This window comes from Lagopus muta, chromosome 2 (genome assembly GCF_023343835.1).
Source record: "Lagopus muta isolate bLagMut1 chromosome 2, bLagMut1 primary, whole genome shotgun sequence".
NCBI classification, from domain to species: domain Eukaryota; kingdom Metazoa; phylum Chordata; class Aves; order Galliformes; family Phasianidae; genus Lagopus; species Lagopus muta.
This window is the reverse complement of record NC_064434.1, coordinates 4,071,286-4,089,076: the sequence shown is the minus strand read 5'-3', so window position 1 is coordinate 4,089,076 and position 17,791 is coordinate 4,071,286. Positions and strand designations below refer to the sequence as shown.

Here is a 17,791-nt window from a genome sequence, read left to right as displayed (position 1 = left end):
TGACTTCTTCCTTTTTTATTTCTCATTACTTCATTCGCTGCTGGTCGTTCATGTTTTCATTTGTACTGTTGTCACTGATGTCAATTTTTTTTTGTTTGAATTTTCCAGACACGGGAAAAGAAGAAACAATTGACTTTTTCTTTTTTTGTAAGCATTCTTGAGGTAAGAGTTACACTGAGCACCTGGGGCAGGCAGCAAAGCTCTAAAAAGCGTTTGAGAAATGGAGTCCAAACACAGTCATAAACCAACCAGGAAAAAAGGGAAAAAAAAAGTGATGAATATTCCAGGCTTGCCTGCTAGCTAAACCACCCGCCTCCTTCCCATTCCTCTTTCCTTCTCCCAAGAAAATCATCTACAGAATTAAAAGGAAATACAAGTGCCTCGGCACATTCCCTCTTGCACCAGCCAAATGAAAGAAGACAGCTGTTGCGCATAAAAAAAGGGTGCTACAAAAGCTTTCCATGCTTGCCACTTGCCTCAAGTGCATTTTAATATATGTCTGATCATTTACATTTATATAGGAAACTCATATGTGTTACACTTTACACAGGATCACTTCATTTTTCTCCTTTTTTAACCTTTTCACTTTTCTTTTTGTTTGTTTTTTTTGGATTAGAGAGTTGGTTATAACAATCTACAGTAAGGCTGCACAGGAAGAATTCCGTGTATATTATTTTTCTCTAAGAACCAAAGTATATAAAATGAGGTTTGATTCTAGCACCTTTTACAGTATTATTGGTGTTGTTCCCTTTAGTAGAAAATACCTTCACTCAACATCTGTCCTATCTGAAATGGGCCCATAGGTTCAGCAATATGATAACGACTGACCAAACCCAGCAGTCCATTGACAAAAAAAACTGCCCCCTGAAGTCAGGCAGAACTACTGGCATGAGCAAAGCAAACCACGTTTGCCAGCTTCCCTCCTCCCCAACATGGGAAACCGAGCATCCCAATGGGAAAAAAATGAAGCGAGCGCATTGGAAAGATGCTTGGGAAGATGAGATAGGAACGCTTGCTGCGGGGCAGGGTGGTTGGCTAGTGGGGAAAACCGCTTGCAAGCTGTTGGGTTGCATCCCCTTGGTGCAGAGGAAAAGGTAAAGCCACCACCTGGGGACGCCATCCCATTGGTCCCATCGTGCTCCCTTCATGGCAAGGCAACATCCACCCGTCCATGGCAGGAGGACGATGTTACCGCATGGCATCATCTGCCCCAGAATTTGCAGAAGTGATCTGGAAATTGTTCTTGTTGTGTGGAGGGGAAATGAGTGACGTGAGAATGAACGCGTGGGAGAGAAGCTCCTTGCCAAGGCTGCAAGCCTTTATGAGATATCGAGCTGTTGGTTTCACCCAGTGTAATCCTGCAGAGGAACGGTTCGTTCCCCACACAGCGGCATCAGAACCTCAATTATATATATATAATTATAACTATAGTAATATTTCTATCTATCTATATTTATATATGTATACATTATACTGTTACTGCAGTGGCACATAATCCGGAGGAGAAGTACTGGCATTGCTGTTTGATGTGAGTGGTTGCCTTGACTGGAGTCCTGCAAAGGGTAAGCACCACAAGAAAAGGCACCACAAGGTCTGGAGAATTGAAACGTTGCTGCCCTAACGACACTGGCATCAACAAATAAAGGGCTTTTGGAGTTAATGAGGGCAGGTGGGGCCAGGCCAACATCTGGTCTTGCTGATGGCAAAAAAAAAACCAGGCTGTTTCATTAAAAAATTCATACAGGCTTCATACAGTGAAATGGGGACCAGAATTTGGTCTTTTTAAGGAGCACGTTGATTTTGCGAGCTCTTTTCTTGCACTTTGAACACTTCTAAAACAGCCTTCCTAAATTAAAAAGACCACATCTTGCCAAGTTCAAGATGCTTGTGCCGGCGTAAGGGAAGCAGGATTTAGTGCTCAAAGCTTAATCAAAGATGATCAGGGCACAGCCTGACGTGGGCTGCCTCCTGGGACGTGCTGGATGTGCTCAGAGAGTCTGATCTCATCCCTCCACACAACCCTGCCCTGAATATCTCAATCTGTCACTCCCCAGGAGCCCGGAGACAAAACTGTCCCGGACATAAGCAATAGTCTCAACAGATTTGCAGAAGTGCTGTCAGATGGAGACGGAGATCAAAATGTGCGTGTCTGGTTTTCTCAGGCTTACCCCGCACTTCTCATTCACTCAGTCCAATCCTCTCCTGCAGTGGTTGGCCCTCACCCTGTTACTTTTGACACTCAAGCACCCGCACGTGCACACCTTGCCCTCTAAAATGCAGAAATTGGAGGAGGAGTTGAGGAATAAGATAGAATACCTCAGAACCCTCCCATGAAATGAGAAGTCACAGCAGACGGTACATGAACCTTGTGCATAAGCTAATTACTTGGTGAGCAAGAAAAGAAGACACTCGCAGGCACTCTATGCCAAGTTAATAGCACCAGGTTTGCATCACGATGACGCCTGCCTGACTCTGCTCTCAGTGGCACAACACCAAACCAAGGGGACAGCCATGGAGCTCGGTGGCAATGCAAGAGGATCAGACCTGCCCTCGTCTGCTTGTTTTAGCCAGCTCAGAACAGGGGTTGTTGGGGGTCTTCATGCCTCCCAGATGCATCCTGCTGGCAGAAGATAGGGATGGTGCTAAGATGCCACCATGGCAGGACTTGAAGTAATTTTCCTTGGTCTTTCAGATCTTTTCGTGGGGTCTGCTTTGGAGCCCAGTCTGTCTAGACCCCAATAAGGACAAGAGGGTGGCACACGTGCAGAAGTGACCTAGGAAGGAGCCAACCTTTCCTGATCTCAGCGGTAGATCCTTGATCCTAACATGATGACAGACAGCAAGCCCCACAGGATCGGAGTGGCAGTGGAAGGATAACTTCAGATGATCTGGGTCCAGAATACGTTGAGTTTGGTTAATAAGGCAAGATTCAAGGCATGAGCATGACTGAGTTTCAAGCTTAGTTTGCAAAAATATATACTTCTTACTAGGAAATCTTAGGCCATAATTTCTGTTAAATGTGCCTGATCACGGGGGTCTGGGGTAAGCAAGGCCCTATTCCCATGGAATATTTCCATGCAGACAGGATTCAGGGGGGGGGAGCGTAAGATACAGGATGCCAGCAGCACAGGCATTCTTGGGAATGAACCTGATGACCCATGTGCTCTTTCCACCTCTGCTTTCTCTAAATCCATGCACAAAGATGACTGCAAGAAAATCCCTGGCTCCTCAACTGACTTCCATGGCTGTTTTCCTACGGCAGAACGAAGCATTCTGAAGGATGAAGGAAAGTGTTGACTCTAAGCTTAGCATGGCATCTCATCTGGCTTTTGCTAGTCCTTCTTGAAACAGCCAAATCAGAGCAGTGTCTATCAGGCTGCATGAAGACACAGACCAGGAGACATGCTAAACTGCTTTCACCTGCTTCGCCCATGAATGCTGCAGTTCTACGGTACTTCTGATGCTAAAGCACTTTGCTGTCATTGACAAACTCCTCACAGCATCCTTGCAAGGTAAGCTTCATAGATCCCATTGACTTGTCCAAGGTCACAAAAACAACTACAGTCAAACTAAAAGCTCTTCTGGGGCAAGTCCCTCTGTGTTTTGGTAAAGTGCTCGGCACAAAGGGGTACTGAGCTTGGCTGGGGTCCCAGTGCATGTACTGCAAGGTGGATGGGCAGTATTCAGCGGATAAAGTTCAGCACATTGTAGATGCATTAGAAGAACCATTTTGGAGTGACTTGGGAATTCATGCTCACTGAATGAGGTTTATCTGAGGAACCCAGTGTAAGAATGTTTTCTGGGTTTTCAATGTTAACAAAGAGTTCCAGCAAGGATTAGTCAAATTTCAATGTTTATGGGAAAAGTGGCACTTCTGAAATATTAGTACTTAATTGTGCTATTCTCTATGGCTGTGCCAACCTTCCAGTGCTATCAAAATTCACTAATCAAAAGTGCTTCTAGGATGAAAGCTGATTTCAGAAGATGCCATCAACTTACAGAATTCCATTCAATCAGAAGGTGATCAAGAGCTTTGCAAGAAGTATTCCACTAGCCTGTCTTCCCAACACTTCTGTAGGGCATGAAGGAATCCTTAAAGTCATGCTACAATGCCTTGGGGAAGAATGGCAGAGATGTAGGGCTGGAGATGGGTGTCAGACAACAGCCTGACCATTCCCTCATTACCTTCTCAGGAGCACAAGCCAGTGGTACCAGGGAGTTTGGGCAGGGAAGGTTGCATTTGCTAGCAGAGACATTCCTAACATCTTCTTGGTTTGCCTATCAGCCCACAGCAGAGATGGAAAGAGAACACACATCTTCAGAAACTGTGATTTTACCTTCTATATACAACAGTCCACCCAAAAATAATACATGCTAAAGAGATGATATTTCCTTGCAATCCAAAACAAAACCAAAAACATTTATCTAGCCTTTCTGTGAACCTTTTATTGTTAGAGAAACAGCTCCTGGGGTTGGGACATGGTGGAGATCCTTCTGCACGATGGACATGGTATGCCAGGTCTCCAAGTGCATCACCACTGGGAATACATTGCACGTATTGGGTCACCACTGGGGTACCACACAGGGGCCCCACCTCAACTGTTGTCTCACTCTGGTTTCACACCATGGGAAATCACGTTACTGGAATGGTTTGCACTTGGCCCAGTGACACAAATGGAAGCCACCAGACCTAGATTTGAAATAGTCCTTCCCTGAGTATTTAAACGCTTTTGAAACTACTTCCCATTCCCACTGAAACAAAAGGCTGGAATGGTAAAAGAGTTTGCAGAGTGGAACCACCAGACAAAACCATTGCTGTTTTTCTTCTGATAGAGGGCACATTTTGTAACTAATGGCAAACTTTGACATTTGATGTAAAATCTCTTTCTCCTCACTCTCCCTATGGAGAGAAGACAGGGCTGAGGGATTTGGCTGTGATACCTTTTTAGATAAGAAAACACACATCACAGCTCTCCTCCAAATGGCAGCAATTACATCCAATTTAAGGCTTGTTTAATTGCTGGAGTAGTGCTAAGAGGTCTGTGGGTAAGTGAGAACCAGTACACTTCTCCTGCTACTTATCCATCATAAATTTACTGTCTGTTAACCAGTTTTCAGTATTTGTTGAAAAAACAAACACGAAAACAAAAACAAATTATATGGGAACAGCATGAAACTGTAATTTGGGGGGAATCTGGGGAACTCTTGGTGCATGGTTTCTCTTTTAGCAGTGTCAGCTCAGAGCCCATTGAAGTCAAGTGGCTTCAACTTCAGGTTGCTGCAGTTTCTGCAGGCACGTGTCTCTGTGTGTACTCATATGCCCTCTGAAACTAAAATAAAATCCTAAAGCAAACAGATTGCAGGTGTAATCATCTGGCATTTGTCCTGGACCTTTGCTACTTGGGAAAGAATAGCATTTGTTTTTAAGGTGGAAGAAAGGGGAGGCATGCAGGTGGTGGTAGCTGAGTTTGAGGGAAGGGACTCTGGCCCCAGCAGCAGGTTTTGTTGGCAAAAACAGGAAAATATGAGCTCCTTGTTCTTGTGATTGATGGATGGGAATGAGAGAGAAAACAATTCTCATTCCCTTTGGGTACCAGTTGGCATTTAGATCCAAAGGGCCTGAAATCAGATTTGGGGTCCAGTCCCCACAAAGAAGGACGCACTGTGCTGTCCCTATGAGCAGGGCTGTTCCCACTGGTATGGATGGCAGAGAAAGCCCTTGTGTGGGTCAGGGCTTTGCAAATTCACCTGGCTCTGCTTGGTTTTGTCCAAGATTTTGTTTGAGTTTAGTCAACAACAGAAGGTCTCGTATCACCCAGTGGGGCCCAGTTTAGATTCCCCTGGCACCAGATTGTTTTTGAGATGCCGAATGTGAGGACATCAGTGGAGCTGTACTGATTTATACTGACACTGCGTGTGGCCCCAGTTTTCGGTCTGATTTTGGCTTCCATCTTTCTTAAAGAAAGGAAAATCAGGTGGTACAGCATTTCTCCAAAAGGACCTTAAGCTTCTGATGATTGTTTATCCCTGTTTTGACTTTAAAAAATAACATACTAGGAATACTTATTACAGCCCTACCTTCAATCCCCAAATTCTTTGCAGCTCGCACCAGAAACTACCTTCCTCATCTTGAAAAGCCCTTAGGAATTCACAATGTATTCATATATATATTAAAACATATATACTGTTGCAGTAACATGGCATGTATGCTCGTCTATATCTCCACTGTGTATATAGATGCAGGCATACACGTTGACTAGTCCCTTTAATCCCCAAAACTCTGAGCCATTCACTTCATATCAGACCTAACACCTGCTTGTTGACCTCTGCAGTTGGAACAGCCATTGCTGCCGGAGTGGCTCAAAGCAAAACAGCTGTCTGCAAACGCAGGCAGATGTGTCTACTGTTGAATAGTGCACTTTCAGGAAAATTAAAGGGTGATTTATTGATAAAGGTGAATTTTTCATCATTTCTTATATATGTATATATATATAATGCCCTCAATACCTTATAGGCTATATCCTACTTAGTTCCACAAGTTGTTTGACAATTAGCTATGAAAGCAGTCTGCATTTATATCTTTTTTTTCCTTTTTTCCTTTTTTTTTCTTTCTACTAGACATGCATAAGACTTCCATCGCTTTCCAAACAGCACTCGCCCTCTCTCATCCCTCTCAGTTCATGCCTGTTCAACACACAGATGTGTGGTGCTTCTTAGGACAAAGAGGGATGATCTGTACGTTGGCCAGCACTTGGTTGGGTAGAACAAAGCAGTCAGCATAGCACCGAAGGAGTTACATTGCTGTGTTGTTTTTATCCAGCTTCAATCTTTTTTTTTTTTCTTTTCATTTTTTTTTCTTTTTTTTTTTTTTTTGTGGAAGAGAAGCAGTAAAAAGAAAAACCAGAAGCACTGAGCTGAGTGCTTCAAACAGGGAAAATAAATGGTGGAGGAGACGAAGGGGGAAGGAGCAGCCCCAGAGCTGATGCTCATGGGGAGAGGCTCGTCTGCAAGAAGAGAGCTTCTGAACGTGCTCTACCCAAAGGGGAAGATCTGCAGCTACATGGTTGGTGATGTGGAAGAGACTAGGCCATGCAGCCAGAAGATCTGACCGACCTCTCTATAGTGGCACACAGGGGCAGGGATGGGAGGCGAGGGACGCGGCAGACTAAGGCGGAGGTGGAAGAGGGTTTCCCAGCTTTGTTCTGGCTTCATGCAAGGCAAATCTCGGGTTAGTGAAGATGACGGCTTGCTGAAACGCTGCCCAGATTGCAGTCCTAACTCAGGAAGAAAGCAAGACCCCACAGCGAAACCCAGGAGCTCTGCTTGGGTAAGGACTGCGTGAGCAGGCTTCACAAAGCACTGCTGGAAGGGAGCAGGCAGTCTTGCCTCACATTACATTTCCAAAAAAAAAGAAAAAAAAAAGACATTACAGGATGGTCAGGACACTCAAACAATTAAAAAATAGTAAAACAACAGAAAAGGCTTCGATAACATGCTTTTTCCCCTTCTGAATTATCAGATAGTTGGAGCAATGAACTAGACCCCTCCCCTAGTCTAGAGAGAATCACTTTCAGTGAGCATTCAGGGGTTAAACCAGGGGTGAATCCACCTTGAAGGACACATCATCTGCAGCCAAAACTCCCACTGGTGGTGATGGGGGCTTTGGTTGAGTATGGGTGTGAAGGCAGCCCTGGTCTGGTCTCTCTGGATGTGTTTTTGGCAGGGAAGCAGGTACTTGGAGAGGAGCTGCACGTGAGCAGCACTGCCTCTTGTTTCCCTTTGCACAACCTGCCTTCACCCTTTGCAGAAGGAAACAGTTTGAAAAAAGCTACTGTACAACCAAATGAACTGCAGTTATCGTGTTGTCCCTGGGCAGCCAAGAAACCCAAAGGCAAAACCATAAAGAATAACAGATTGTTCACGTTTTTCAGTTGAGACTCCAGTTTCCCATGCCTACAAGACTCAAACAGAATACCAGCCTCCCAACCAAGGTCCAGGCTATTCCAAAACAGCGTGAGCAAATTTTTCACTGTATTCAGATGGATGCTGATGACTGAAAGATTAGTGCACATTAACCGTGGCTGATGAGAGCATCTTTTAAAGAAATTCAAGTATTCATCAGTAATCTGTTCGGTTCAGAAATACTTTCGTGATCTTTAGTTTCAAGTTTCCAGAAACAGAAAGGAAAAGGGAAAGGTCACCTGCTGCGTTCAGAAAACAATATTGCAAACAGCGCTGTTATCTTTGTCTGGGAAAGCAAGGCTACTGAGTTGGCACACAACCATTTTTTTCCATTTCTTGCTTTTGGGGAGAGAAAAGACTTAAGATCAATTTCTTGACACGCACATGGACCGGCAGGATCTCCTTCCACGTGGTGTAACCAACCCCTTCACTGCTCCTTCCTGATAACAGCACAAACCCAGGAGAACGACAACGTTACGGCGCGATTCCAGCACCTCCCGCACGCATTTGCTTAAGCCTCACAACACCCCTGTGAGGTAGGTAAATATTATTATACCCATGTATACAGATGGGTAAACTGTAGGCACAGAAAGGTTAAATCACTTGCCCAAGGTTACACAGCGACGTCGCGGCAGTCCTGGGGCTGAAACCCAGGAGTCCCATCACCCTGAAACCTGCAATGAGCTTTGCACCATGGCCCCTTGCTATGCTTGCTGGAAAAACCATCTGACCAACACAGCTGTTCACAAATCCAAATACGAGTAACTCCGCACGTAACAGATTTCCCAAGAGTTCCCTTGCTGCACATGTCCCAAAGAGGGAGAGAGGGAAGTCCGTGCACTCGAATTATTTCTGTCTGCTTGCAATGCTTTCTTGTTGTCGTGGCTTGGGGATTTTTGTTTGTTTCTTTTAAAATATACAACAGGGAAGAACAGACCGCATTATTTTATCAACATTGCTCATTCCAATTGGGTAGTGTGTGCATCCAAATTTATACTGAAGTCCAGATTGTTTTCACGGAACCACAGAACAGCTTAGGTTGGAGGGGACCATAAGAAGATCACCGAGTTCCAACCCCACGGCCGTGGGCAGGGCCTCCAGCAACTAGACTGGCAAGTTCAGATTTTGCAGATTGAATTGTCACCGACTGCCTCCCTCCTTGGTAGTGAAGAGCCAGTGGGACATATGCAGCTATCTTTCACCACACTTCTTCATCTTTCTCATTATCCTACAGCCTGAGCTTCAAGTAAGGAACAAGGGTTGAACACAGGCAATCTCCAGCTCAGAAAGAAGGGTCCTCCCTTTTCCCACATCACACCACAGCAGAAAAGAGCCACCACACTGCTATTTCCAGGTTCAAACACAATGAAGCGATTCTGAACACGCTCATGGAGAAATAAGCGGTACCCAAAGGTCTGGAAATGCACTCTGCACACAGTGAAAGGTTTGCCCACGTCTATTTGGGATAGCCTCCAATCTTCCCATTCAAACCAGGCTGAGATTCTCTGCACCAGAATACACCTGAGCTCCAAGGAAAAATGAAAACAGCAATCACAGCCCCGGGCATCGACCATCCCCAAAGCCCAGGGCTGCAGAGAACTGCCAAAATAACAGCACGCAAGCTGCAGCAAGCAAAGGGTGAGCAACTGAGTTCACGTCGTCCCTACCAGCTAGCCTTGGCTTCTGTGGGGATTGGCATAGACCTTATTTTGTGTGGGTTTTGTTGTTTGTTTTACTTTGCACGACCACATTGGAGCTGAACAGAATCCAGAGGAAAGCTAACCCAGTAACAGAAGATCCTAGAAAAGCCTGTCCCTACAATTTTCTACTGACTCTGGCAGCTTCCAAATGGTCTCATGCCCAAGCTGCCCAGCAAGCAGGCACTAAAAGGTTTTGCAAAAGCACAGTAATAAGTTTTCCTTTTCAAAGCACCTCTGAGCTTCAATGAAATCATGCTGGGTGGACCTCAGACCACATTTTCTTCAGGCGGTTTGGTGATGTTGGGGTGGTGTGGGTGACTCAGTTCATGCAATTCTGTGCAGGGATGAGGAGCAGGGAAACATTGTGAAGTGAATCTTGTGTATGGGAAAATGCATCTGAAGAGCAAGGGACTGCTGCTCTCTGAAAGTCAACAGCAACACCTTCCTATCAGCACCACCAGATGGGTTTTAGCAGAACGCTGACTAAAGCTTGAGATTCATTCTGTCCCATTGAATCTAGTCAGCTCTAAATGAAAATACAGGCAAATGGCTACTGAGTTTTTGGCAGGTGCAGAGATGGACAGGATGAAGTGGACAATCAGCTCCCATCCAACACACTGCAAAATACACATTTACTCTTGAAATCTGTGGCTCGCTTGCACTTTCCACTTGGCAATTACAGAACACCGGCTCCTCTTCTGCAGTCCAGATCAGATGCAGTTTGGGTAAGAAACACCTTGTGTAGGTGGAACAGCATCACGAGGGCACGGTCTCTTCATCTTGTAACTCCTGTATGCCCATTGCTGACTTGGTCTGGTCTGAATCACTCAAGTCTCCAAATCAACTGCCTGCAGATGTGTGGCACTGCCACACCGAGCATGCCAGACATCTGACATGGATGAGGAGGTGGATGCACTGACATCAGCTCAATGTAAGTGACACTGCTTGCAAAGTAAGCTCAGCAAAAAGAAGCAACCAAGAAATATTTTGTCCATCGAACTGGGCAGACAACAGAAGTATGCCAGGCCAGAGCTGATGTACTCCACAAAATCCCAAGTCCTGCTGTGCAGCATACAGATACAACTTTATTAGCAGAATAAGCACTGCCAGGATCCATTCTGGTCTCAAAGCCAACCGTGCTGGCCGCATCCATACTACTAAACTCTTTCATCTCAATACAACATAGCCACATCCACACTGCCAACTGGGGATGGTCTTTGGCCAGTATCAATGCCTGTGCAAGCTGTGCCCAAGTCTAGGCTTGCTGGAGTGAATGAAAACCATGCCAAAGAGGGGCTGAACAATTCAACAGTGGGGATGGTGAAGCCCTGGCTTTGTCCTGGCATGGTGTGGAAGGCTCATTTCTATGGTCCCAGGGTGAATTCAGCAGCACAGACGTGGCAGAGAAGTTGTCCATGCAACTTGTGGTGTGAATAATTACAGGCTCAGACTTCTCCAGTTCAAAAAACTCCTCAAGCAGTATCTTCTGGCAAGAAGCTGGGACATGGCATAACTGACCTACCAGGGAGTTAAAAAACAAATGAAACCAAAGCATCCTGTCAGGGTGCACTCCAAAAACCAAGGGGATCTGGGGGGAAAAAAAAAAAAAGAAAAAAAAAGCAAAGAAAAAAGGTGAGGACAAGATTCTCAGTTTTGGGATTACGATGAACAAAAAGATGGGGGCAGTTTTGCTCTCCATGCTTGGCAAAAGGTGCTGTTTGGCAACATGATTACAGACAGTCCCTAGAGGAGATGGTCACCACCCCAAACTGTCCGTTGGGTGCAGTGGGAGAGCACTTTAAGGCTGCAATGAAGTCTTTCAAACAGAAATAGTTCTTCAGGTTGGGGATGGGCTCTCACTGGAAATCTTTTGCTAAATCAAAATGCCAGTGGATATCACTCAAAGCAAGGACTCAAAGCAGAGGCAGACAGTTTATGTGTCTAAGGATAATGTAACAGTCTTAACACGCAGCGGAAGCACCTGCTTTTGTTGTTATCCATACGACGAGACCCGAAGAAGGAGGACTTTGGAGCAGGAATGAGTCAAGCCCTTAAGTCAAGCTGGTTTGGTTGTGAGAAGTTAGCACTGTATTGAGAAGTAAGGTCACTTCTGGAGTGGTTTGCCCCTCCGCTCTTGCAGTGAGACAGAGAGGACGGCTGTCGGTGTGGTGGTCTGGAGTGAGGGTCTCGTTCCTGAGGGAAGGCAGGCTGCAGGTGCTCCCGAGGTCAGGCAGCACCAAAGGGTCTCCTCTTTGACTCCCAGTGAGCGTACCGTGGCACACTGGCTCATCTCACTGTCTTGGTGCGAGGTGGCAGGGTCCAGCTGTTCCGTCAGATGTGTTCACCTCTCCAAATCAGACCTGAAGTTTGACATGCTTGGAGGGCAACCTTCTCTTGGTGCTTTTGGAAACGAGAGTGCTGTCTCCTGGAGGACGTGTCCATGAGGAAGAGTGGAGGTGTTTGCCCATCCATTCCTTTCTCATGCTTGTGCCGATGAAAAGTTGGATGTGTAGATGAGAGCTCTTTGTGGAAGGACTAAAGAGAGTCTTTAAGCAGGGTGTGAGGCTTGGAGAAGCAGATTAGAGTGTATCTACACTGGTATTAAGGGCGAGTCCTTGCAGGAAAAGAAGTGAAGTCTCGGGAGGGGAAACTCAAGGTAATTGTCAGGGGTTTAGCACTTGTGTCTTTTAATGACAGCAGTGCAAAATTGCTCAGAGGACAGCAGGTTCACTTCACAAATTACCTCTTTTGATGGAGACAACAAACGGATTAGGGAAGGAACAGGGTGATGCGTTAGTAGGATGCTCGAGAGGGGACTGACATATAGGATATGGGCAATGGAGAAAGCAAATGGAAGCTTTCCACAAATGTTCATAAGGGTAGATAGACATGTGTATGAGCACGATAAACAAGGGATCAGGAATTTGGGCAGTGGATGACAAGACAAAACACCTCCCTCTGCATGAAAATGTGGCCATCGCGTCAGTTCTAATCAGAGCCCAGAAACGTTTGCCTGAAATGGGAGTTTGACTGGGAGTTACAGTACCAGTGACAATTTGGCTTTGTACAAACTTTGCCGTGTGTCTCTAGTTTGGCGCAAATGAGTCCTGCCCTCCTTAAGAGGGGCGGACACGAGTTAAAAGTTTCTTTACAAAAGAAAATGGCACAACTGAAAAAAAAAAAAAAGAAAAACGTGTCTTTTTTTTTTCTTTTTTTTTTCCTTCTCAGAATACTGCAAAGTATTCACTGATTGAAAAAAATGTTTCTCGTCAGGTATATTCAGGCGAAGAAAGCGTTCAGCTTCTTTAAACTGTTATATAAAATTTGTACTAGTTTCTTCGAATGCTATCATAATTAAAAAAAAACAAAACAAAACAAAACTGATTCTTCAAATAAAAGAAAATAATAATAACCATAATTGTAATTAAAAAATATCCCCCCGTGCTGATTTTCTCTACAGAAGAGGCCAGCATGGGAGTTTTGCACCCTAGACAGTTACAGTATTTCTGGAATAAAAAACTGCAAACGCACACAGAGAAAACACTACAGTATTCACGTAAAAATACCATTTTTGTCGTTGTTGCTTCTCCCCTCCCAAGCAGAGGGGCGGTGGGATTGAAAAGATGCCCTGAAACGGGAATACTCCTTTAAAAGAGTAACACCCTCCAAAAGGAAAAGGGCGGTGGGTGGACGCGACCCTGTGATTGAACTCGAAACAGAGATTCCAGCACGGAAACAGAAGTCGAGAGATGCGAATGGTCTGACAGCGGGCGGGTTAGCGGGAAATGTCAGGACAACCACGCGACCCTTGGCCGTGATCGGAGGCGGCAGAATCTCCTTGCGGTGGGAAGGCTAAGCTACACCACGATGCTCCCTCTACGCTTCCTGCGGTGTTGTTTCTTGCCACGTACTTACAGTCGAGGGTGACACGAGACAGTTTTATCAGCAGTTCCCCACATGTACCGAGTCGAAGAAATCTCAGCTAAATCACAACAACATCAACAAAAATACAAAGCACCAAAATCATCTCAAGAGACGTTGAGTCAGTTTACAGGTTATTACCGTTTGAAGAAGTTTGTTGTCTTTTTTGTTTGTTTTGTTTTCCTGTCGTTGTTTGTTTGTGTTGTTGTTGTTTGTTCGTTCCTTTGCTTATCCCGATTTTCAGATTTTTGTTTTCCTTAAAAATAAAACAAAAACACACACACACACACAAAAAAACAAAAAACAGAAGGAAAAAAAAAATCAAAACCCCCAAAAGCCCCAAATGAAACAAAGGATGCTTTACAATCACTTTAAGGCTCGCACTGAATGAGACGTGACAGGTCTTAACACGAGATTACAAATAATACACGTATGCCTTTCACAGCCTTAAAATGATACAGTAGGTCAAATTATTTTGCCAGTCACTGATCAAGTATTGTGCCTTTAAATTGACTCGCTTTTTGCTACTATGCTGAGTTTTATTATTACTGAAATTATTAGAGATGCGTAGGTATACTTTAGTAGAGCGTTTTTTTGGTATAAAATTTCACAATTGGAGATCTCTTGTTTTATTTTCCAGAGATCAACATGGCCGGCCTCATTCTGGGCTCAGGTGGTGGTTATTGATTCCACTGAAGCCAGTGGGCATCAGCACGTGCAGCTGCTCAAGACAAGATCAGCTGTGCGTTGCCACGTTCCCCCTCTGCAAACTGACCACGGCGCATTGGGCCACCTGCAGGAGGAACGTGGCTCCCCAGCAGGGCCACATTTACAACACGGCTCGGGCAAGGTGAGCGGGCTTGGCCAAACAGCGTCACAAATGTGCCGCCAACCGGAGCTGCAGACCTGATGTTGTCTTTTAGCCTTTAGGAAAAAAAACAATCTCCATCGGGGTGTCTTGGCCTTGCTTTCTTTGTTTTGTTTTGTTTTGTTTTCTTAAGTTAAATCCAATGAGAGCGATGAGATATTTTCGGACATTTCTCTCAGTCTCTTTGTTAATTTTTTTCTTTTTTTTTTTTCTCTTTTTTTTTTTTCCTTATTAATTTTAAGGTTTGTATTTCAATCATGTATTCTTTTATCATTATTATCATTATTTTCCTGGCATATAATCATCAAAGAGTTTTGCATGAGAAAGGTGACAGTACTTAATGAAACTCAGCACCTAAGGGCATAAGGCAGTTGTAGGTTTGTTTGTTTGTTTTTTTATTTTTCAATCAGCACCAATCCCATAAGTAATGTTCTACACTTGGTGTACGGTATAAAACTGATGTGGAGATGCCTCCTTCTCCACCTGTGAATCCTAGGTGTGGAAGTTGAAATACTGTTTCTTGTGTGTAAAAAACAAAAGAAAAGTTTTTCTTTTTGTTTTTACTTACAAAACATAGAGAATATCTTTTTCTTTTTTTTTTTTATACATACAGCAACCAGAAAGAAAGCTTATCTGAAGGTTTGTGTTTGTTTCATGATCTGTGTTTACCGTAAACAAAAATAAGGTCCCCTCTTTTACTTTTGCTTTAAGGAGCTTTAAAGTGAAGATTCATATTGTAGCAACTCATATAAGAGAGGTCCATCTCTATACCTAATACCTACAGCTGTGGGGGTGACATACTGGAGGATGTTGATAGTTCTTCTTAACCTCCTGTCTACAAAATGAGCATCCCATGCAGGATATCTCTTTCTTGGGATGTCAATCTTAATGAGAGGCCCCTCGGGGGGGTAGGGTCGCCCAGATGGAGTAGATGGTACCATTGCTCTCACCTGGAAAACGGGCAAGCAAGTGTCAGCTGTGAGTTCCTCCTGTTGCTCCGTGACCGCTCTGGTGGGCGTAGCCTGGGCCCCCCGGTACCCAGGGGTTTGGGGTGCCATGGGCTCAACATCGGGGGGCAAAGGAATGCCCCAGAGCAGCTCGGCGCAACAGGAGCTGGCAAAGATCTTAGCTCTTGGCCCCATGGGATGCAGCACACCATAATATAACAGCATCAAAGCTATCCCAGCAGCAAAGCTAAGAAAGACACAACACAGTGCTGGCACGGCATATGAGTCAGTGGTGTCAGGATCTCTGTAAAAATACCAAAGGAGCGTCAAGGCAGCGTTCTCCGTCAGGACTACCGTGTAATACGCAAACATTCTGTATCGAGTCCGCCCTTCCTTGACATTAAACCAGCAGAAAATGTACACAATCCCTACCACCATGTTGAAGAGGATCTCCTCCCACTTAGACATGCAGAAATCTGTCCCACCATGGATGATCCAGAAAGCCATGGCACACCAATGGACCACTACAAAGATCCCAAAGTAGAGCTGGAAGATGGAAGCAAAGAGAGCAAAAGAAATAACTCGGGATGAGATGGTGAAGAGGCGCCAGAAGAGATGGATGAGGGCCCCTCTGTAGCTCATACTCTTCTTGTCGTCCCTAGAGTCCCGAAGAAGCTTGTGATAGGAGGCTAGCACCCAAGCCAGGGACATCAGGGAGGCCACAGAGGACACACCTGCCGGAAGACACACAGATCCACTGAGTTAGACAGGAGGATTGGTTGAAAACATCATCTGCTCACTAAATTATTGCATCTGGGGCAGGCTCAGTAGCCCAAAGGTTCAACTCACGCCAGGGTGTCCTTACAGTCTGGAGGAGAGAAATACAGAAATATCAGTGTGGGAATTGCAATCGATGCTACATTCATGTGTTTTCCGATGCCTGTATTCACAAGCAGTGGGCTCTGCCACCCCACCCCAGCTCTGCCCTTCCTACCAAAAACAGCCTCAGTCCTCATCATGATTACATCCACACCTGAGAATCTGAAACTCAGATCCCATCCCTTGGGTTGCAGCCCAAGGATGAAGTTTACTTTCTGCAAAAAGAGATCCATCTTGGAGCACATCCTTGGAAGAGCAGAACAACTATGATTCTTTCACATCCTTTTTAATCTAAAATACTTCCCTACAAGCTGCATTCACGTTAACTTGTAAGTGATCCTGCCTTGATTGGGAACCTCTGTTTGCATCCACCAATGGGAGAAATAGGCAGGTGATCACTTTTATCACTGGTGGTCACATGCAGATGATTATACAGATGCCATCAGTACCCATCAGATGGTCCCAAAACACAGAACCTGACTGCTCCAGCAATCCTGGAGTCCTGGAAATCCTATTTCCAGGACAGACTGAAGACCTGCACTGAAGGTAGCACGCCTCCATCACCGACTCCAGAACAGACACGGGACCAACCCTACAGTCATGCCTCCAGCCCTTTTTTGTCTTGGTGAGGCCCACTTGAAGAACCTTGGATCTCTTTCATCTCCTTGCTCTATCTGGGACATCTAGTGAACCATTCAGCTCTGCCTAGTGCTCTTGGACCCTACTGGACCACTCCCACCAGTGAGGTTATTGCCTGCACTGGGGTCAACCTCAGCTACCAGCTTGTGCCCCTTGCACTCTGGCATGGGGCAAGCATCCCACAGTATTCCAAAGAGTCTCGTTCTTCTTCCTCATTACAGCCAACACTTAAACTTATTCATTTGCTTCAATGGATAAGATAGCACTCCATCACACTCCAGGACTGTGATAATCTTTTGAGAATACAATACCATTGATCATCACAACGGTAAATTGAACAAATCACTGAGCAAATCATCGTCATAAAAGTTAAGAGACAGATTCCTGAAAACAAATAAAGGCCACTGGCATATCACTCCTTTGCCCCTGTTGCAGATCTCTGGACTTCAACAGCCCTGCAGGTGAGGCAACTGGTGATGGACTAAGATACACGAACGAGAAGCCAAATAACAGGGTAGCAATTATTTGACCAAGGCTCTGCCAAAAATTCCTCTGGAAGCATCATCTATACCTTCAAATCCTCCTTCCGTCTCCCTTCTCTCTCTGCCTGCAAGTCTCCCATAGGGACAGTAGAAAGACCTGTGGTTTTTCAGACATCATTCCAGAGTGACCTCAACAAGGTCTGTATACAGGACTTGGGAAAGTATGGAAACTTCTGAAAGTGAACAGCCTAAGCTGCAAATAGTTGTAGATCAGATTTATTTTCAGCCTGCATGATTTTTCTAAGGTGCATTGTATTTTTGATGGACATGATAAACAGTTTTGGGAGCCTGGGAAATGTCACAGAATTTTTAGGTGATTGCCACGCTGTGTGT

The 17,791-nt window shown here is 45.0% G+C and overlaps 2 protein-coding genes across 2 annotated transcripts in view; one reads left to right on the top strand and one right to left on the bottom strand.

Moving 5' to 3' along the window:
• Positions 1-17,791, top strand: part of LOC125689819 (uncharacterized) — a 259,018-nt gene that overhangs the window by 61,179 nt on the left and 180,048 nt on the right. The gene's annotated exons all lie outside the window — the stretch shown is intronic.
• Positions 52-17,791, bottom strand: part of XKR6 (XK related 6) — a 163,755-nt gene continuing 146,015 nt past the window's right edge. Inside the window, exon 3 of the mRNA XM_048937388.1 lies at positions 52-16,132. Coding sequence (XP_048793345.1) covers positions 15,168-16,132 — 965 coding nt within the window. The 3' untranslated portion in view covers positions 52-15,167. The remainder of the gene's footprint in view (positions 16,133-17,791) is intronic.